The sequence below is a fragment of the Lonchura striata genome, chromosome 13, assembly GCF_050655825.1.
Source record: "Lonchura striata isolate lonStrDom1 chromosome 13, ASM5065582v1, whole genome shotgun sequence".
In the NCBI taxonomy this organism is placed as follows: Eukaryota; Metazoa; Chordata; class Aves; order Passeriformes; family Estrildidae; genus Lonchura; species Lonchura striata.
This window is the reverse complement of record NC_140715.1, coordinates 9,997,210-10,019,089: the sequence shown is the minus strand read 5'-3', so window position 1 is coordinate 10,019,089 and position 21,880 is coordinate 9,997,210. Positions and strand designations below refer to the sequence as shown.

The following is a 21,880-nucleotide window of genomic DNA, read 5'->3' as shown; positions in this document are numbered from 1 at the left end:
GAGGAGCCACAAATTGTCTTGAGACACTTTGCTCCACAAACTCCATACTGGGCTCTTTGACCTCTGACTCTCTGCATTTTTGCCATTGAGGAGCTGGGGTGCATCAGCAGCTCCCACGCAGCCGCAGGTATTTTTCCATCTCACTGAATCCCACTGCTTGTACCAAGCTGGAGGTGATGCTCTTTCCTACTGCACTTCCAAAAGATGCATCTTGTGCATTTTGTGGGAAGCCTCATGTGTTAGCTGTCATTTTCTTTTCTCAACAGACATATCAATGTTTAATCACCAGGACAACATTTTCCATGTTGACTGGGATGCTGACTCATCTTGAAGATGTCAGTAGTTTCTAAAAATAGGACCTAGTATAAAAAGATGTTTAGTAAGACTGAGAACACGAAATTGAAATCTCTATTGCCTTATACACTGCAGTTTACTGAGTTCTTAACCATGCTAGTGTCACTGACTCCACAAGGTACATTGCCTGGGATTTTGGGGCTTGGCTTACTTGGTAAAACAAACCCCAAAATTTCATGGGAAAAAATTACTTTAAAGGATTATTAAGCTTGCAAAAAATTTACTTAAAAGTTAGAAATGCTACAGAAAAACTGCCACCTGAGAGAGATCCACCCTGAGCAAAACAGATTCCACAAATTTTTCATGAGAACAAATAGGCAAAACATAACTAAAGAAAGTATGAACGCACAATGTAAGGAGACTAATATATGGTCACATAAGCAGAATACATTTTAGGATTTTGTTTCTTAGGAATTATAGAATTATTTAGTTTGTAAAAGACCCTTAAGATAAGCTTCTCAGCATTCAACTTTGGTTTTATTTCCAATAAGGTATAAAAAGTGGTAAAAGTATTCACTACACAGACAAGAAATCAGATTTGTGAAATCTTTTACCAGGTCATTTTTATCCCAGACAATGTAAAAAATGCCCAGGCAAAACCTTTGATTACAAGGATCCTATCCTATCAACAGCCATGGCTTTGTGATGGTAATTCCTTTCCTGAGGTTTGAAGGTCCATTTAATGGAAACTATTCATATATAAATTCACAACTACTTGTAAAAATTTATTTTTGTTCATCTTTGCAGTTGCAGTGCATGGGTGGCTTTTTTCCTCTGAATCAGAAACCACCACATGACTTGCGAGCACCTTCAGCTCACCATATCTGGGAAGAGGAGTTTCCAGTCCAACCACTGCCACCTGGGTCCCAGCATGCCTAAGGCTGCCTGCCACATCAAAGAATCTTGAAGAAAATTGGCTGATTTTTACCCTCATTTTTGGCAGTAGTCTGATGACCATCAGATTCTCTTCAATCCTTTAAATTCTGTTTTGCATTTTTTATGCAAAATATCCCAAACTACTTGCTGTACTTAAATCATTCTTGTCTGCCAGGTCCACTTCATGGACCTCCCCTGATTTTTGTTTGGATGCATGGCTTCTGGCTTGTGTTCCTCCCTTTGTGCTATTGATAAAGCTTCTCATTCATATAGTGCTGCTGTAGCCTTCCATGCTGATGTCATGGAAGTATTTATAAATGTAAACTCCCACTGTACTTCCCATTTTGTCACAGCCACTACCAAATGAACCAAATTCATTGTGAGTTCAAAAATAAGAAAAGAAAAAAAAAAGCAAAACCAGAAAAGCAGTGATAGTAAATAGCTCTTCTACTAACTGCATAGATTATCACAAAATGTCTTGAGTTACTTATTGTTCACATGGGAACAAATAGCACAAGAACCTAGAATGCCTATTTTGGCTCCATTCTGGAGCAATGGGATCCCAAAGGTGTATGAGGTTGAGTAGGAGTACACACTTCCCCTGGGAAGGTGAAGACTTGACATGATGACCTTTGCTGTTACTGCCTAAATGAATCTGCCTAGACAGATGAATGCAGTGGATATTTGGGTGGAAATCAGAGGGAGCAGCCAGGTGTAACTCATCAGGAGACTCCATTTTTGCATTTTCACATCAGGCTGACAAACCCCAAGACCCCTTCTAAAATCTAGAATTCTTCACACGACTCTGAGAAACTTTTGCATTTCACAGCAGCCAGAATTTGCATGTAGATCAGAACTGGAAGTTAAAGCTCTTGATAAGAGCTTTATCATTGCATCTCTGGTGTCCTCATTTGATCTCACAAAGAGTTTACAAATGGTAGGAGAAAGCACTTGCTAGCTGTACTTGTGGTTTTTATGACAAAACATCTGTAAAGCTTCCATGAGAAACTGGAAATAATACCTAGGTGAGACACATTAACTTTCTGACACAAATATTTCTCTTATTCTGCCCATAGTTCCCTGCCCATGGGGAAGTGAGAGGATCTTAAGGTCCCTTCCAACCCAAATCATCCCATGATTCTATGATTCTACTCCTTTTATTACCTCAGGAATTTGATTGTGTAAATGTAATTAACATCATTATTTAATCAAGATCACCCAATAAATTGTTTTGATAGTTCCAGGAGAAAGTTTTATATGTTTGCAAACGTATACACATTTCAAAATAAGTAATTGGAAAAAGAGAAAATAAATCAAGATTACTGAGCAAGGAAGAGATGTACCATTTTGCACAAGCTCATTCCAAAATGGGCATCCAAAAAATAACTAGATTTTCAGCTCAGTTTAGTGGGAAGCTGAGTGTGAGAGTAATTCAGTGTCTTGCAGTACAGCACTTGATTCATCACCTGGTTTCCAGTAATCACATCCCTACTGAAGAATCCAAACACTTCTCTATGTGACTTCATGTAGTGGGCAGCAATGAAGCCTGTGGGTGTGGGCTCACTGGCTACTTGGATTATGGCCTGAAACATAGAGAATTTTTCAGTATTTACTGTACTAATGGTGCAAGGTTAGTGCAATATGCTCTGCTCAGAGAAATGAAATCCATCTCATTAACATGAGATTCTGTTTGGAGCCAGAACAGAGGACATCCTTCTTCCCACCGTGTCTTCCAACATTGATCTCCATGAGCAAAATAACTTCTTGGGCTTTGGACACCTTCAGGCACCCCTGAGCATCCAGAAATAGCCCATGGGTTGATGAAATTGCCTCTGATTGCCTCTGAAATTGCCTTCCTCTACTTCACTCCCCAATATAGGTCAACACAGCTAACTTGCCAGAGGTACCCTGTTTCTTAGAAAGGGCGTTTGCAGGTTTCTTAGAACAGACTTGTACATTATTTGGAAGGAATTTGTTGTTTCACAGATTGAGAACACTGTCACAGCAATTCAATGCTAATGATTTTGTGAAATGCTCTTCCAGTTTAAAGTTTAAGGATTTGGTGAGACTTTCTTTAAATACAGATACAGAATATAGAATGAGCCAGACTCTGAGATGTCTCTGTAGAGGACAAAGTGTTTGCTGATCATGTAGCCCTCTGTAACTGGGTTGTCTTTTTGAAGGCCTTCCTTTGCCACAAACACACAGCTGTTATTACTCATCGACTGCAGAAATTTGGGGTAAAGATTCTGTAAACCGGATATGTACAAGAGCTGGTCAACAAAACACAGGAGTTGTCTTCATAAAAATATCCCCTCACAGAAATTATTTAAGTAAACTAACCATAGCCAAGTCTGCAGGACATGCAATTAATTTTTGAGTTTCTAAGGCTCTCTGCAGTGTGACTGTGGATGGCTGCTAACAGTCTGGGAAAATCCAGAGGACTGTGGGAATTTCTGGGAGTGGAGGAAGATAAACACAGCCTGGGACCAATAGAAAGCTGAGGAGATGCTCATAGAGCAATCAGTTCAGCCTGAGCTTGGGAGGATCTGGAAACCTGTTCTCTATCAGTCTTTTCTACTAAAGATAAGGTGATTGATGAGCTTTCATATAATAATAGAATAATTTGTGTTGGAAGGGACCTTTAAAGCTCATCTATTCCAAACCCCCTGCAATGGGAGGGACATCTTCAGACCAGGTAGCTCAGCACATGGCTCAGCATGGCCCTGGATGTTTCTAGAAATGGAGCATTTTAAAGTAGTCAGTCTAGAGCTGGGTGACACTTTTGCTCACAGTTAAATTGTTCTTTGATGTGGGTGAGGGTGAAGGGATTGCTGGGCTCCTGGCATGGCAGGCTGGGGACTAAAATGTTGAAATGCTTGAAGACATTTTCTTCAGAGGATGAAACATCTTATCTTTGTGGATGATTTCCTACCAAATGGAGGCAGAACAATGGAGTTTTCACAGGCAGTTTCCTGACCCAGATATAATAATAATAATAAGAAGAAAACTAATAATGAATTTTTTGAATCATAAACCAGAGACAATCCTTGTCAGAATTGAGTGTGATGTGCTCTTGGGAAGACAAGGCATGAAGTGCAATGATTAGGGAGGCAGATGGCCAAAACACACACACACAGAGTGGCCAAGCATCACTGAAGGATCACAAACATCAGCTAAATTGGCCTGGCGCAGATTTTTGTCTTTTTTTTTTTTTCTTCTAATTTATTTTCTTCCTGCTTCCCATTTTATAAATGTACACAGCCCCTGTGGGATGTACATGCAAGCTGTGGAGACGTAAGAATTGACATCTTATTCTGTCCCGGACATCACTGCAAACACAACAAAATGTCTCACAAAAGCCTTTTCCCAAAAGAATATTCCCTCAGAGTGATGATGCTGACCCCAGACAGCTACACTGTTTTTCCACAGCCTCCTCAGCACAGCTATTTATTTACTCTAACGTTCTAGACTGAATCCAATAAAGTAATTGCAAAAGTCATAGCCCTGGCATTTATCTCAGATTATCATTTCAGATTTTAACACTGGGTTCTGTTGTTTCTGGCAAGTGCCCTGATTGTAGCATGCAAGCAATTGCATGAGTAACTGCTGTATGCTCACACGCCTGTTGTAAATTACTTGCTGTGTCTGAAGTTCTCTTACTAATCCATTTTACACTTGTTAGTTGGTTTTCAGTCAGTCTCCAGCCCTCGCCTGCACATCATGTCCCCTGCCTGGGATGAAAGTATGTCCAGGATGGTAAAAAGTTAATCCTGAAATATGCATGATCCTGACAGCTGTACTAAATAATTTCTCTGGAATTACCAGAGAAATGTCAGAGATTATTGATGGAATGTGGAAGGAATTATTAAGCACATCTGAAATACTAGTAAAATTATGAGGAAACAGTGGGTCACTGCTGGAAACTACCCCTGAGATGAACCACATAGATATGGAGAAACAGAGGTAGCTGGAAGAAAGCCTGCTGATGATTGCTGATGATGTGCTCTGATATAACACTGATGTGTGAGATATGCTTTCTCCTTTCACCACTTACATCATTTAAAGACTGTCCAAATTCACAGTCATCTATGTTTGTCATGCTGCTAGGGCTTTCATAATACAACTAGAAAAAAGCTTTTTATCATAGGGTTGGCTTTTCAGGAGAGGAATGTATTCAGTAAATGCATCTGAAAAATGGAAATACACAAAACTGTGTGTGACCTGAACATACCTGACCATACAGGAATGAAAGCAAAAGGGAGTTCCCTGAGCTGGAGGTGATAAAGCTCCTGCACATAGGCTGAGGGAGTGTTGCCTTCCCTGAACATCACTCAGCATCGTCCATCCAGAATAATGGCACAGCATGCTCAAGGGATAATCTGATTTTAAAATTTCTTCCATTCCTAGAGAGCAATAACAAACACAAAGAGAGAAAAGCAGATCACGTCATAGGTAACATTTGTTAAAAATAAAAATAACCTCTGCTTTGGTTAGTAGAAAAACATTTATTGACATTTTTCTCCAAGGCTACAACATGTTTTCATAAGCAAACTTGGTGAAAAGAATGGTAATTACTGCATTAAATATATCTCTGTACAAGCAATTCATCATCAGCTTGCAAGGTCATACCTAACCTTGGCTGTAAGGATCTGGTCTGGGTCCAGTATTAGTCAGGATTTTCATCAGAAATATTGTATTAAAGAGAAAAGTACAGTCTAACAAAATTTCTGGATGACAGAGTGTGTATTTCTACTACTGGCTTTGGAAGTGTGTTAGGTATGGAGAAAATATTGAGTAGAGGGTTTCTTTTCCTTCCCAGGATATGGCTACAGCCTCACCCAGCACCCACAAGTGCATCCTCAATAATCCAGGAGTGAATAAATATCCTGGTAACACTGATGTAGAAACCTTTTTTCATATGTTTAATAGAACATGGAAAACTACAGCTTGGTTCCCATCCTCACTCGTAGCCCCAGGATAGGTCAGTGAGAGATGACACAGCCATTCTCTCCAAGGAATAGTTGATCTAACCCCTCTTTGCCAGGGCTGCAGCATCCATGGTGATCTTCCTCTAATGCAACCCAGGGGACAGCTGTTCTTATGAAATCTGATCTTTCAAATATTCACAGGTCACCAGACTTCTGAATCATTCTTTACTGAATTTCTCCACTTGATACTCATAATTAGCTTGTCCCGTGCAGCTCTACTCATATTAAATGAAGTTTGATTGCAAAATTTCTTAGCTACTGTTTAGTTTGTTTTCTTCACAGGCAGCTGAAAAATCTATCCTGAGGGTCACAGTGCCTTTCCTAAGAACACCAACAACTTGGGGTCTCGGTCTTGACTCAGTCAGGTTGCAATATATTACTTGAATAAGACAGAATTCTCTCAATACTACTCAATTCTACTCAATACTTTTGGTAGTTTTATTATAAATCTTTAAAAAACCCATAAATCTACTAATATTGAGAACTATAGCCCTAGTTTTCTGAGGAAACCTGTACATTTTCTTCAAATTACCTCCCCATTTTTGGAAGTGCTGAGAAACTAATATAAAACAAGATTTCGTTTTCCAGCATCCACAATTGCATGCACATTTGTCTATATATGTGTATGCATAGCCTATGAATATATACTCTAATTAGTACAAACTCTTCAGATGGATACAGATATCTGTCTACAGTTTGTCCACACTAAAGGGTTGTAGAGTTTGCTTTGGAAATACATATTGCAAAGGGGTTCAGGGAGCTACTCTATAAAATTGATGCACCAAGTACATAGACTCTTACTCATTTGAATAAAATTCCATTCTTCAGGTAAGTCTTCCCCTCCTCCCCTTTAGCAAAAGCATGTTTGTGGTCAGATATTAATCATTTCCTGCAGCACTGTGTATATAAAAGGAGCCCGAGGCAGAGCCACACACAGTTCACCCAGCTGAGGAGCAGAGCTGGCTCTCAGAATGCTGCTCCAGGTTGTGGCTCTGCTGGGTCTGGGGGTGCTGGGCAGCTCAGCACAACTGCAGGAGGAGCGCTCCAGGACTTTGGTGGGATTGATCATTCGAGAACTTCTCCAAGATGTGCAGAAACTAAATTTAAATGCAGTAAGTTCCTTAATTTTGAACAACTTTTCCCTAGCTGCCCTTCTATTCCAGGTTCTGTTCTGAAGTTACTGACTTCATTTTCTCTTGAGCAGGTTCCCAGCCTTGTAACTGTGAATGCTACGGTAAGCAACCACATACTTCTATTTAAAATTATTGTCTAAAATCCCCAAATTTCTTTCCCACTTCAGAATTCTAATAGCAACAAGATACCTTTACAAACACTGGGAAATGAAAAGTTTTTGCAAGAAGAGATTCTTGCAAAATTCCTGCTTGTAGCAAGAAGCTACAGAAGGCTGCTGCCAGTGCTAAAATGCTTCAGTAGTTCTCTCAATAGGCAAAGGCCTTAGATGTACACTAGCATCTTCTTGGAAGCCTCACAAATTCTCTCTGATCCCTTAGTCTTAGAACAGAGTGTTTAGTCCATATCTTATACAGACCCATTCATTTCACTGACCTGTATTTTCCTGAAATGCACTGAAAAAAAAGAGCTTTTTATGGGGGACACGAGGACTACCAATGAGAAACAGCAGCCCATCTCCTATTACAAGTGAACAGAAGACAAATGGCATCATTCCCTCTCAGTTTCAGGGAGAAAAGTTGAAAATTCACACCAACAGCAATAATTGCTTTTATTTCATTAAGACAATTCTGATCCAGTTTCAAGAGAGACACAAAGGCAAGACATGAAGTTCTAATGCAGGGTTGGCCCTCTTCCAAATAGCTCCAGAACTGAAAACATCCAAATCTTACATGTCCAGTTTCTAGAGGCACCTGCAACTTATTTAAGGTAGTTGGGAGTTTTTGGACCCTGGCATGTTCTTAAATGAAAATTATAGATTGTACTATGATTTCCTAAATTTGTATCCAGTAAATGGCTGAATGTAAAATCAGGGCAAGTGTTGAAAACACATCTCTTAATTCCTGTAAGTTATTATTTTTCATGGTTATTTAAATTCCTGGGATACAATGTTTTATTTATGTGCTACCAGTTATTACTGTTGAACTAACTCTTCCCTATCCCTGCAGGTGGAGAGATGCATGCAGAGCCACCTGAAAACCTTTATCAGCACCTTAACAGCTCTTGACATTCACAGCAAAGTCATTGCCAGAAAACTGACCAGACTTGACACCTACAGAAACATCCTCCCCAAAGTAAGTCTGGCTTTGTGGTACTTAATGGCAAAATAATCAGCAAAGGCTGCTCAATGATGGGGTGGGGCAGCTGGGAAGGCACTGAGTCAGTTGTAGTGGACACTAGAAATCTTTTCTGAAAATTATATGATTAAGAAGGGTGTAAATACATTCACCTTCTTCCTTAGATCACATTCTGACATATTTTCCTGTGGTAATCCCAATTGCAGGGAAGATAATAATATGGGAAAACCCCTCAAATGTGAGTAGAAGCTGGGACAGCAGTGGGGCTCAGGGCAGCCGTGCATGCTGCTGTCACCCACACATCATCACCCTGCCTTGGAGCCTCCAGGAGCAGCTCACCCAGCTCTCCAAAACACACTGTGGGCTATTACAGCCCACTTGTCAGTTGAGGTATCAAATACCATGGACTTCAATGTGATATCCAAGTTACATGGCTGAATTATGGTGTCTTTTTTTTTTTTTTTAAGGATCTGGATAAGGAATGTCAGACTGCACATGTAACATGGGATGACTTCCTGGACACACTAGACAGGTTCTTGAGAATGCTCTCTGAGAAAATTCAAAAGGCCTAAATAGAGCAACTAGTCCAAATCTGAGAAGAAAACAAGAACCTGAACTCTGCTGCAACCAAACTGTGACACAATTAACTTATCCTCAGGAACGTGGCTGTGAAGTATTTATATAGAGATACACTGTGTGTGTGTATATATGTGTGTATAAAAAGTGATGTTATAACAGCAGTCATGTTCACTATAATGATTGAAACATGCTGATTTTTCAAAAGACAAGCACTTAAATATTTAAATATTTTAGATAATTTTAATATTTTAACTTATGTATTTTTCATTATGAAATAGCAGGTTTTATTATTTATTTATTTATTTATTTATGGAGACTTAGAGATATTTATTCTGATGCTGCTGTACTTAAGTATTTGCTTTAGGAAACTGCTGTGTGATGGTGTGTGAGGAGGCACTCTGGGGATCTGGGGTTGGCTGTCACAATATTTCTCTCACAGTGTCCCAAGCCACAGTCCCAGGGCTCTCAGGGCTGGGTCGAAGTCAGCCTGTGGGACAGGGACATTGGTGCCACCCAGCCCATTCACTTCCCCTTGGCTCCTGAAGTCGCTGCAGGACAGGAGAAGATTCACTTCAGTTGTGCTCTCCCACCTCCACTCCCTCCCTGAGGATTCAGATCCAGGGAGTAACTTCAACCACTACATGTTTTATTGTTGATGAAACAGAGCCATATCATCCAGCCACACTGGGTAACACAAAAGCCAAGAGGTCTTGTTTGTTTTTCCTCCAGTTCATTCAGCTGATATGAGGTGTTTCCCACATCTCATGTGAGATGAATTCTACTGAACTGAATCAGACAATACTTGTTTTCCAAACTGTTTAGGTAGCCATAGCTATGGCAGGTACTCACAAAGTGTATACCCATGTAAAGCTATCTGTTAAGATTCTGGAAGTTAATGTTTAATAAAAAATCATTGAAGGGGAATGTTCCTGCAAGGACTGTTTTTTAAGGACTCCTGTCATATGCCGCCCATATTTATCTGTTATTGAATGTTTGCAACCTTCCGTTAATGTAAATGCACCTTTACAAAAATAAACAAAATTTCCTGCATAATTTAGAGTCCTTTATTTGTGAAGGGTTTCAGTGCTGTTCAGGGAAGCTGGTTGATTTCCAAGTGGGGTGGACACAACAAGTGCTGCCAGCAATAGGGGAGATGCCCCTGACCAGGGTGAGCACCCTGTATCTCACCTAACCCATCACCTTCCCAAGGCCCAGAGCCACCTGCTGCAGCCTGGCCCTGAGCTCAGCTTTACCGAGTCATGTTGTGCTTGAACTTTTAAGAAGATGCATCCTCTTGCCCAGGGTAACTCATTCCTGGCTGCAGCATGTCCCTGCCACGTCTGCAGTGCTGTGAAAGAGGAAGAGCTTTCACTTGTCACAGCTGAGAGCTTCCCCTTGCCTTCACTGCTGTGGAGAGCTCCCAGTCCTGAAAAACTGAGAAGAATCCATGTTCATCAAGAGGATTGGGATGGAGGGACAGCCCAGGTGAGGCAGGAATGAACACCCAAAGAACCAGAGACATACAGCCACCATGGCAAGCACCTATGGAGACAAAGAATGCCTCAAGGAAACCTCCAAAAATGTGTTTTTTCCTGCTGGCAGCATGGTGGCCCTGGACAGGGCTTGCTACAGCAGGGGTTGGTTCCTACACACATCCCATCCCTTCCACAGTGCAGAGCACATCCCATTTTTCAGATAGAGACTTCCAATGGTTGAAACAAAAGCAGGTGCTTTGCATTCAAACAGCACCTCCCCATGCAAACCCTGTGTGTGGCAGAGCCCAGACTTCATCTCCTGGCACAGGGGCAGGACCCTCCCAAACCTCCACAGCAGGGACACGGCCACCAGCCCGGGGTGGGGACAAGTGCCCTGACTGCCCTGGGTACCACACACTGGCCTGGCTCCGTGGGCAGGGTCACTGTGCATTGTTTTATACTGAATTCTTGTAAGGACTGGGGAAATGGATCAAACCAAACCCTGAATCTGTTTACTAAGATCAGAGAAATGAGTGAATATCCAGCCGAACTCCCCCAGGTTAACCAGTCAGGAAAATCTCTGCTCCTGAGCTCCATCTCATTCAGTGCTGCACTAGTGCAAGGAATAATAAGAAACACCCTGAAGAAATCCTTCCTGAATTTCAAAGTTTTCATTAGCAATGAGGTGTTTAATATTTCATATACATTATTTGAAACTGCATTTACATATTTTACACTGAATTTTAAATTCACCCTTCAGATAAATGGGAGGTCTCAGAATCACGTATATGGAAAGGAGAAGAATATCAGGATTTTTTTACAGAGGAAGCATTAATCAGGCTCAGCACTCTTGGCACAGCAGTCCGGGAAATTCTGACAAACAGACAGGAGGGAAAAGTGAAGCATTGAAACCTCCAAGCCAGCAGCGGGCCGGCCGCAGAACAGGCGGCTGGAGCTGTTGCCTGGGGCAGCAGACTGCCAGGGAAAGCCCCGGCGGGAGCGCTGGGGCCGCGGGATGCCAGCAGCACCTGAGCATGGCACAGCCCTCCTCTTCACACCCTGCCCTGGCAAGGGAAATGTCCATTTGGCCGGGGCTCCCAGGGGCCCTGCCGTCATCTCTGATCCCAACGCCGGCTCCCAAATAACCTGATACCGCGAAGCCAAGCAGAAACTGTTGTGCAAACAGAAGGAAATGCCCGGTTTCAGCAGGCGGGACGGTGTGAGCACCAGCATTGACAGCACCGGCGTGCTGAGGGCCTTGCCTGGACATGATAACCCCAACAGCTTCATCACAGCTCCAACAGCCCTGATAAGCATCTTGCATCGTCACAGTACAACAAAACACACCTGCCTTGATGTCTCTGTTAAGCGGTGACTTTGACTTTCGAGGGCTGCTGCAGATTTGTTTGTATTTGAAGTAGATTTCCCATTAACAGATGACAGCTGCCTTTCTTACACCAAGGCAGGAAAAGCAGCCCTGTGAGCCTCTGTGAGCAGGGGACAAGCTGTGTGAGCTGGTGGCACCGCGGGGGAAGGTGTGCTGCACAGAGCCATGTGCTATTTTAGAAGTTGTAGGTGTGAGTTATATTTAGCATTCCCCATTTGATAAGCAAGAAATTTTTCATGGTAAAACCCATCTCCCTAACACAGTGAGAGGAGCACAGACCCCCTCCAGTCTGTCACACTCCTTTGGGGTACATACCACATGCCTAGATCTGCCTGTGTTTATGAGATCCACGATGAGCTCTCCAAGGGTGGAAGAAGCCCATCCACCCTGTGTAGGACCAGCCACAGTCTTTGGGATGCTCTCCAGATCTTTAATGGTGTCCTGCGCCACCACAACAAGCAGATCTGGGGGAAGGCTTGCCAGGAGACCCTGGGCTCTGGGAGCACGTGGGATACACAACACACAGGCACCAGCTTCACAAGGCCAAGTTTTTCAGCTTGGTCTGGGGAGTCTCTCCTAGAGTTCCACCTTCCAGGCTTTAGATGGTTCTGGAGTAGCTGCACAGGGGAATGAGGCAGGGCAGCCACACGGGAGGCAGCTGCCTGCCAGAGGGTCCCATTCATTTATGCCAGGGCAGAACTGACAGAAAGCAGCTTGGACATGCTCCATCCTTCCCCTGCCATCCCAGCACCACTTGCCATCATTTTTAGCACTGAGGATGAAGAAAGGGAGATCAGCTGTGGCATTGCTCCCTGCTCAGCTGTGCACAGAGGATGGTGATGCCATCACAACCAGATTAATGCAACCTCAGCTCCATCAGGGAGCAATCAGCAGCCAGATCTGGGCTTACCCTCTACAAGGGGAATTCCCTGTTTTCTTTTTTTAAAACATTTGACTACTCATTTTCTGTTGATACTTTACTTCCTTTCTCATCTGTAATTCTCATTAGTCACTTCTCAGGATTCACAAACCTTCTATTTTCTGCACAACATGATCCCACAGGCTTTGGAAAACCTCATTTTTATTTCCTCATTCATACATGATGTCTTTGAAACTGAAAAATTAAGTGTTTCTTTCTGGACACCACCTGTCTGGAGCCAAATTTCATCAGGTCAGTGGGTGAGGTTTGAAAAATACCCATTACAGACTTTTTGGATGGATCATCTGTGTTTCTCTCAGACTCACTTGATTTGAGACAAGTGACTGAGAATACAATGAATCATCATTAAATACACAGTTGTCCTTCTTGGGTGCTAACAACAGCTGCCAAGGCCACTGTACATGGGTGACAGGCTCCAGTTAAAGATGCAAGAGGTGCAAGGTGGTGGCTGCTCCCGGGGTGCGCTTGAGGTCCTGGGGGAACTTGAATGGCTTTTACACCATAAACCCAAGTCTAGAGAGTCTTGCAATTTCTTCCTCTGTGTGAGAAGATATAAGAAACTGTAGATAATTTCTTTCAAAAAAATAAGGGAAGACTATTCTATTTTCCCTGGAAGTTGAAGTGTCCAGGTAGTAATGTTTATTGTTCTGTGAGCACCAGCCTGACTCACTGGGGCTGGAGAGGTGCCAAGGCTGCCTCTGAAATATTTTCTGAACAAACAGGCATCTCACTTCTTAGAATTTAACACTGAAATCCACAACTTAGCTCTGATTTTTCCTGAAAGGTTTTCCTGAAAGTTTCCTGAGAATTTGTTGTGCATCTCCAGGACATTTCTCTGAACAAGAAGGGATGTTTTCCTTGTTTTTTCCAAAGTTGTATAGTTAGAAAAGTTCTATCTATGAGTCCTAAAGCATCCCTTTAACAGGTTAAAGGAGACAGAGTGAGTCCTGTTGACCCCCATCAGCTAGGGAGACCTTGGCAGAGCCTTGACAGACTAAGGGATTGCAGCAGAGGGCAGGGGTCCAGGGGATTGACATGTGCTGAATGAGTCATCTTTGGATTAATTTCTGATGTACAATTCCCCCACTGGGTCCTGCAAGGGAAGGACAGGCCTCTGTGACTCACAGGCACTTTTTTTGAGTAGCTGCAGAAGAAGTCATACAAACACGGGGAATACCTTCTGATTTAATAAAAAATCCTTCTCTCTCCAGAGACCATCTCAAAACATGCAGCCTCTTCTCTGCAATTAGCCTGATTTGGCCCCATGCTCCGAGGGCTCCTTTCCAAGGATGACAGCCCACTGGCCAGACAGCTGGCCACAGACCAGTGACCACAGCCAGAGCAGGAAACACAAAAGGAATGTCCTTGGGCTGGGGAGCAGAGCCACACATCTGCTGCAGTCACCAGCGACAAGGATCTCAGCTGCTGCTGCCTCTGAAGAGCCTGTAAAACCCCTCTGCACACAGGGGAGGCACAGCTTCCTCCCTCCTGCAGGGCAGAGCACAGAGACAGAACTGCTCAGCTCCTTCCAGGACCCAGGAGCACCTCGCTGTGCAAAGGACGCGGGAAATCATTGCAGCCTCCCTGCTCAAGATTGACTCAAAGTGAGAGGGCTAAGGAGGGCAAGAGGGAGGCCATCAAGGCTGAGGAGCCTAATGGTTTGGTCTGCTCAGAGGTGTGCAAGTGCAGCTGCCAGCTAGAAATGTGGCAGGGGCAAACATCTGGGAGAAAGCAAAACACTGTAAGGTCGTGCAAGAATGCACAGAGATGGACTTGGCATGTGTGTGACAGGGATATTCAGAGGAGTGAGGTGATGCTGATCAATCTTTTCACAGAGGAATTACAGCAAGAAGATAGCTTTGAGATAGAGTGCCACAAATTAATACCGTCAAAACTGTTTGCTTTCTCCCTGATAGGACAGGAAGCCTCACAAGAGCTTGTGTCACCCTTCAGCTGGCTGAACTTTCACTCTGGTGTGTTACATAGGTGTGATGATTTTATAACGGTCACTTATCTGGTGATGAACCTGATGTTGTCCAAATTCTTCACAAGGGAGGATTAGTCTCTGTAGCTTTGCTGAGACTTCTCACCAGAACTTCTACTTTAGTTACATTAGAGTCCAGCTCACAAAACTGAAGCTCAACATCTTTCCAGGTTTAGAAAAGTGAACAATTCTGTTAGTTTTCAGTTAATTTTTCTACTATCTTTTCAGTTTTTTGATTAATTTTATGTCAAGCTTTTGGTTAATTCCTAATGGGCTGGGCCATTTTCTGTTAATTGGTTTAATTCCATGTCGGACTTGCCACCTTGTCTTAGGACTGAAATTATATCCGTGATTTCTATCTCATCAGTAGTAATCCTTGTGGGAAGTTTCGGTGGAGCTGGAGGGTGGAGTTGGATAGCACTGCTGCATGAGCCCTGGCTGGAAACTCCCTGCAGCCCTCTCAGGGCTACAGCAGTTATCCCCTCAGTAGAGAACAGGAAAGAAAGGTCAATACTGATACAACTTGAGGGGAGCACGGTGGTCACAGCAGTTTCACCTCTGAGTGAATATTTGCAAGAGCTGGTGTGTGTAAGATTGATGGCTGAATGTGCATACGCAAGTAGACCACAAATTTCTTCTTCCTTTCTGGTTTTATCACCTCTTTTTTTTCCACCCTGCAATCTAAGGCTGCAATCTAAGAAAGTATTTGCATGTCATTAGTGGCTTTAAAAAGAATAAAGAGAAAAAGGTAGAGTCCCAACTTCACAATTTGTGTTTTTCCAGCAGTAAAAGTCCATCCTGCCCACACCTTTCCCTTCTGCTCACTCCGCCGGAACTCTCACTTCTTTAGATATTTTGGAGATAAAAGCAAAATCCCCAGTGCTCACCAAAAGGTTTAGATACAGCCTTAGCTCATACTGCTTTTTCCAAAGAAAGAAATTCCCTGCACTTTGAACCTGGCTAGAATTTATGGTGCCAGCAGGTACAGCCATCCATGCGGGGTAAGGTTAGGTGGGGCTCAAGGGGTTGGAACAAATTAACCTTTAAAGGTCCCTTCCAACCCAACCTTTTCTATGGTTCTATGATTCAACACATACAATCCATTCCTTCCCTTCAAACCATGCTGTGACCTGTTATATCTCTGCTGCCACAGCAGTGCCAGGGACAGGCAAAGTCCTGAAGCACCCAGAGACAGAGGCAAACATTCCAAAGGATGCTGCCCCACTAAGGTAACACACAGTGGGGTGAGCTCATCTCTGGAGTAAAGCCGATCTTCTGACTACAGGGAAACATAGAGAGTACCAATGGCAAGGCAGGTCCCACAGGTCCCACACCAGCATACGCTGGGCACACAGGAATGGGAACACATTCTGCTCCACACCCAGCTGCTGCTTTCAGGACAGCTCATCCAGCAAAATGGCTGAAAACAAAAACCTGAACAAGGTGGCTCCTCAGTGGACAGAAGTGCCTAGCAGCATCTCCAAAACCTGGTTTGTAGCTAACAAGAGAGTGTCTTCTGATTTAATTAATATCATGAAAGGAAACCAATGATGCTATGTGTTCTGTGAAACATCAGCTTAGGGACCACTAGGAAAACGCCATGAGTGTGGAAAAAGCAGGATTTGGGCTCTCATCAGCTTGCATGGCACCCTGTGTGTGGGTGTCACCTGCCCTTGCCTCAGAGGAAAAGAACTAATAAAGCCACTCTACCACTTGAGGTTTTTTAAGGGCAAAAAAAAACCTAATGCACATTAAAGAATGTAATTTACATAATAAAATCCCTGCAGGATTGAAACAGCCTAATTTAAATTAAAACAAAAACATGTAAACATAACATTCTGAGGTTTTGGATAGTAAAGACCTGCAGGGGTAATCCTGGCATGGTGTTCATTCCTCTTGGGATGAGTAAAGAGAGCTGTGCAGCAGGGTCAGAGGCAGCCCTGATGGGGGACTAGGGGACAGGAGAGGGCTCTGCACACCCAGGCCACCCCAGAGTCCACCTGCAGCTTGAGGAGCAATTCTGTCAGTGTCCTCATCAATGGTCAGTGCTATGCACTCCATCAGGCAAGCTTCCTGCAGATGAAGTAAAATGGGATACCAGCCAAATGGTTTAAACCTCCTCAGGAGAGCACAGAAACTGGACAAATGCTCCTTTAAAAGAGCAGAGGAGCTGCTTTTCTGTCTCCCAAAGACACTGAGCTGCCCCAACAGTCCACGGCTGGTCCCTCTCCCCAGCACAGCCCCTGCATGGTGTCAGGAGGAGTCTCAAAATTGTAATTTAGGTCTCAGCATAAGTTCATGGGGTTCATTCATGACCATTAATTAATTCATGGGGTTCTAATGACGAACACACACAACAAAGGTAGAGAACTAATTAGTAGACATGACAGTATGATTTTATGTAATTTCAATATAAAATAGGGCAAATATGGATGCAAAGATCAGAGACAGTTATTTTGCATCAACCTTTAGACAACATCAGTTCATAAAAATGCTTCAGCATTTAAAATCAGAGTGGTTCAAACATCTGCATTACGTAGCTCCCACTGAACTTCTGGGGGAGTGCTTATTTTAAAACATGTAGTAGTTTCCTCTATCAGATAGGAAACTAACAGCTTCCACTCTACAGGTGATTACTCGCCTTCAGTTTAAGCATTTTTGTGGTTGGTATTAATCACTTCCTTGCACCAGAGCACATATAAGAGGCAGCCAGCAGGCAGATTAGCCAGTCCAAGGAGGGAAGCACAGCCCCTTTGCCACTATGTTATGCCTGCTTGGGGTCATGCTGTCAGTGCTGTGCTTGGTGTCCCCTGCACCACACAGCACAGGCAGAGCCTGCCCTGACAACGCCCTCTTCAAGGAAACCATTGAAGTCCTTCCGAAGCTAAAATCTAAGGTTGGTCCATTTTCTCTGTGCCCCGTGTCTGACTTTCTGTGCTAGCAAGGAACCTGCTAATGTGATTTCTACCAATCTCTTCCAGGGCAGCAGTGAAATCGTGCCTCTGGTAAGATCTCTCTGTGGTTCATTTTGCAATGCTGTGGGCTTGTGGGGTGGCTGGCTGCTTTTTGAGAGGGAGGGGGAAAGCAGATGTTGTTATAGACCATTCAGGATGCTCTTGAGCTCTTAAGTCAGGTCTTAAATGGTAGTCAAGTCACCCTTTTGGATTTTTGTGAGCACCATGGTGGGGTTATGTGTGCTGAGAGATCACGTGCAGGGCTCTGCTCCCTCCAGAGTTATCAAAGAAAGATCTCCCCAAACACCAGTGCTCAGGGCTCTGCCCTCACCACAGTGGTGAAGAACAGCTGGCTCCCAGACAGCACTGGCTATCCCTCTTTTCACAGGTAGATAATCAGAACTGTCTTCCAGAGTCAGATGGAGAGAGGTACCTTACTGCCATTGGAAAGTGGGGAACAGGCTGTTTCCCTGCCTTTTGGGGAAAAAAGACCCATGTAGTTAGAGACCAATGCCAGCAGTGGCAGTGTGTTTCCTGGGGAAGCTCAGAGAGGCAAACCCCAGATAGCAGAGCTGGATGTTTAAAGATTGTCCTAAGAACCACCGCCTTCCCATGCCTGAGTCACAGACTCACTCTGTGACTTGACTTGTGATGGTAACATCACCCTTCAGCAAAAGGAAGACACTGAATTTCACAATTGCTTCTCTACCGCATAGATTATTATAACGTTTTATAATAATTATATGTAATTCTGGCCTAAAATTGTGCAAGATTATTTGTCGTAGCAGGCATTTTGATTGCCTTAACACGAAGCAATCTGTGCCAGGAATACAGCACAGAAAAGACAAAACTACTAAACTTTGTTATTCCAGAACAACGTGATGAAGACAGGAGGGAATGCAGCCACCTATCTGGAAGGATTTATTGAAGCTCTAAAAAACAGCAAAGAAAGTGTGGAGCAGAGACACATAATTCTGAAACTGAAGATGATCCAGGCTTATGGAGAGTCATGCACTGGGTGGATGGTATGTCCAGGCTGCACAAGGTGCACCATGTAACGCATTTCTCAGCCATTCAAACCCCAATATCTTCCTGAGAGCCTTTGTGGTCTTAAAATTAATTACTAAGGAAAAAAAAAAAAACCTAGTCAGAGAACAGAATGCAACTTACATGTCCTGATTCTTTTCACTCCTCTCCTTTCAGTCTGCCCTCAGGGAACATCACTGGAACGCATTGGAAGACTATGATTTTTTCGATAATTTGGACTATTTATTAAGGTTGCTGGCTCACAATGCCCTTCCAGAATAAACAAACTAAGCTTCAAGGAGTTCAAGGCACCTGTCCAGATTGCCAGAAGACCTGAACTTAGTAGGAAGATACTTCTTCAAGCAGTGCTATTGGGAGCTGTTATTTATTTGGATCTTTATTATTATTTATTCTATTTATTCTATTTATTTAGAGAAACTTCAATTTATTTATTTTAACAATGAAGAAATACAATAATTATTTGTTTTAGAAGAGTTGCTCTGGGGATCCAGTTTGGGGGTTGATGCCACACTATTTCTCTTACGTGCTGCTCCAAGCCACAGCCCCAGGGCTCAGGTCTGCATCACCCAAGTGCTCTGAGAGCCACAAGGCCAAACTGTGGGACAGAGCCATCCATGTCACTCAGCACCTCCACCTCCCCTCCAGGAGGCTGAGGCACTTTCAGTCTTCTAAAAGAATGCACTTTTTCAAATTATACCTAAATACTTATTTTTACTGAAGACTCTTATTATGCCACAAATGCAGTGACAACAATTTTTAAATGCTAAACATATGAAGTGAAAATTGTGTAAGTATGACTGTTCTCATTACAAATGTGTGCACTGGCACAGCACTTTTTTATGTTTAAGTACTTGGGAAAATTGTATGCAGAACTCTATGAAATGTACCCAAACTCTAACAGAATCTATGCAAAATAAATTTCCTGCACAAAGATAGAACTGGCAGTTTTTCTTTTGTGGCACATGTAACACAAGCACAGAGACGTTTTATATATAAAAGTATATTGCATTATATATAATATATATAGATTATGTAATATGATGTATGTTTTAGATACAAAATATCTAGCATAATATTTTATATATTATCTATAGAACAAATTTTGTAATATAAACATAAATATATATTTATGGTAATGTAAGGAACACTCTATAAAAAAATAATTTTGATTGATTGACTCAGTATCTCCTACCAGTGAGGTCTGGACAGTGTCAGGAGGGAATTATATTCAGAAATCTTTAAGTTTATTATATAGGCTACAAATTAATGACAAAAAATTGTTTAGAGAATCTTCATCCTTAGGTGCAGATACCATCTAATACCACTAGTGTTTTCAAATTTGGGTAAAAGTAGCACTGAAATAGTGCATCAGGATTTAGTTCCTTTCTTTGCTTTCACTTTATGATGGAGATCTCCCTCTAGCATCTCCTCTTTTCCATCCAGTTGCAGATTCTGATTTCAGGAAAATTCACCCATACAGAAGAAAGCAAAATGTAGCTGACAGGGAAAAAAAAATCCTTTTTGGGGCTTTGATGGGGAAAGTAAAGGGACATCAGGGTTGTTGGACACACATCTTCCCCCCTGAGCAATCCAAACCTAGCCCATCATATTTATGTACTTTTGCAGGCATCACTGAGCACCTATAAAGAATTTCCTTAAAACACACGATTCATGGAGAATTTAGCAGAGAGCAATGGCTGTGCAAGCCAAGGTGTGCCTGTGGGATACCCCAAACACCACATTATCTGCAGGAAAAGGCAGGTTGAAGAGGCAGGGAATCTGCACTCTGGAGAAAACCACACTGGAATCTGCAGGATCCCTTAAGGCAACCCACGTTTGAAAAATCAGCCAATTTCTGTAACAACACCTGAAGAGGTGTTTCTTGAGTGTGGGGGAAGAAAGAAACAGTAGTCACTGTATGAACAGGATAAAAAACCACAACCCAACAATAGGTTCAGTCATTATCTCTCTGCCACCCCAAAACAGTCAGGAATAAAATATGAACCAATACCTACAAAAACACAGAATGCAAAAAATAAAGGTTTGACATTTTTAGTGGCTTTAGGTCAGAGCAGCTCACCCTGTGAGGGGGCGAGAGGGCAGGAGGAAGGTGACCCTGGGTCCCTCCGTACTTTGGGATGGAGCTGGTAACTCTGGTAGTGACAGGACTCCCGAAGGAACATTCTAGTCCCATCACCTGCAGCTGGCACACAGCCTGCTGAAAAGCTGCTCTGAAAGGGCTGGTACTGACCTCCAGCTCAAAGGCTGAAAGCTCTCTGGGGAGGAGGAGCACAATCCTACAGAGTGCAAAGCTGCTGTCTCCTTTGGGACTGGGTGCAGAGAGGAATAGTTAATCTTCTAAGGAGGGAAAGGGCCATGATCCTGTGGGATGAGAGAGGAAAGCATAGAAAAAGCTTGCTTCCAAAGAAAGTTTTAAAGTTTTTAGCAGAAATCTTCTGAGGGGGAGGCAAAGCAATGGGAAATGCTGTGGATTTTGGTCACGGTGAGGAGGGAAGATTGAAAAATGGTGGGACATTGGAGTGGGCTGTCCTGAGAAGCTGTGGCTGCCCCATCCCTGGAAGTGCCCAAGGCCAGGTTGGATGTGACTTGGAGCAACCTGGAATAATGAAAGGTGTCCCTGCCATGGCAGGGGACTGGGACTAAGCCAGCTTTAAAGTCACTTCCGACCCAAACTATTCTGCGATTCTACGACCCTGCAATGACAGCAGACACACCTACTCACAATGCAATCACTTGCTCGGCTACAAATACACTGTTATCACCATTATTCCTCTCCCCCAGCGGACCCTCGGCGTGGGAAGAGCGGCAGGGCAGGTGTCCCGGCCCGGCCCCGCCGCTCTCTAGGTGGCGGCCCCGGGCCGCGCTCCGCCGCAGCGCGCCCGGGAAGCGAGCGCTGCCGGAGAGCCACCGCTCGCGTGTTTGATCATCTTTTCTCAGTATTACTCTGAAGAGATCAGAGGTGTCACAGAAAGGTGAAGGAAGATTTCAGAACGAGCTGTTTTCTG

The 21,880-nt window shown here is 43.2% G+C and overlaps 1 protein-coding gene across 1 annotated transcript; it reads left to right on the top strand.

Moving 5' to 3' along the window:
• The first annotated feature begins 2,170 nt into the window (after nt 1-2,170).
• LOC146766171 (uncharacterized) lies at nt 2,171-12,084 on the top strand. The gene is made up of 4 exons (XM_085591226.1): nt 2,171-7,333; nt 7,426-7,455; nt 8,360-8,485; nt 8,956-12,084. Exons 1-4 carry the CDS (start codon nt 7,193-7,195, stop codon nt 9,058-9,060), a joined length of 402 nt encoding a protein of 133 aa, XP_085447352.1. The 5' UTR covers nt 2,171-7,192; the 3' UTR covers nt 9,061-12,084.
• Nucleotides 12,085-21,880: the final 9,796 nt, after the last annotated feature.

Bases quoted from the DNA above. Each gene is read 5' to 3' on its own strand.
- LOC146766171 (XM_085591226.1), top strand. From the start codon at position 7,193: ATGCTGCTCCAGGTTGTGGCTCTGCTGGGTCTGGGGGTGCTGGGCAGC. The intron at 7,334-7,425 runs GTAAGTTCCTTA...TCTCTTGAGCAG, and splicing joins AGAAACTAAATTTAAATGCA to GTTCCCAGCCTTGTAACTGT. The intron at 8,486-8,955 runs GTAAGTCTGGCT...TTTTTTTTTAAG, and splicing joins ACAGAAACATCCTCCCCAAA to GATCTGGATAAGGAATGTCA.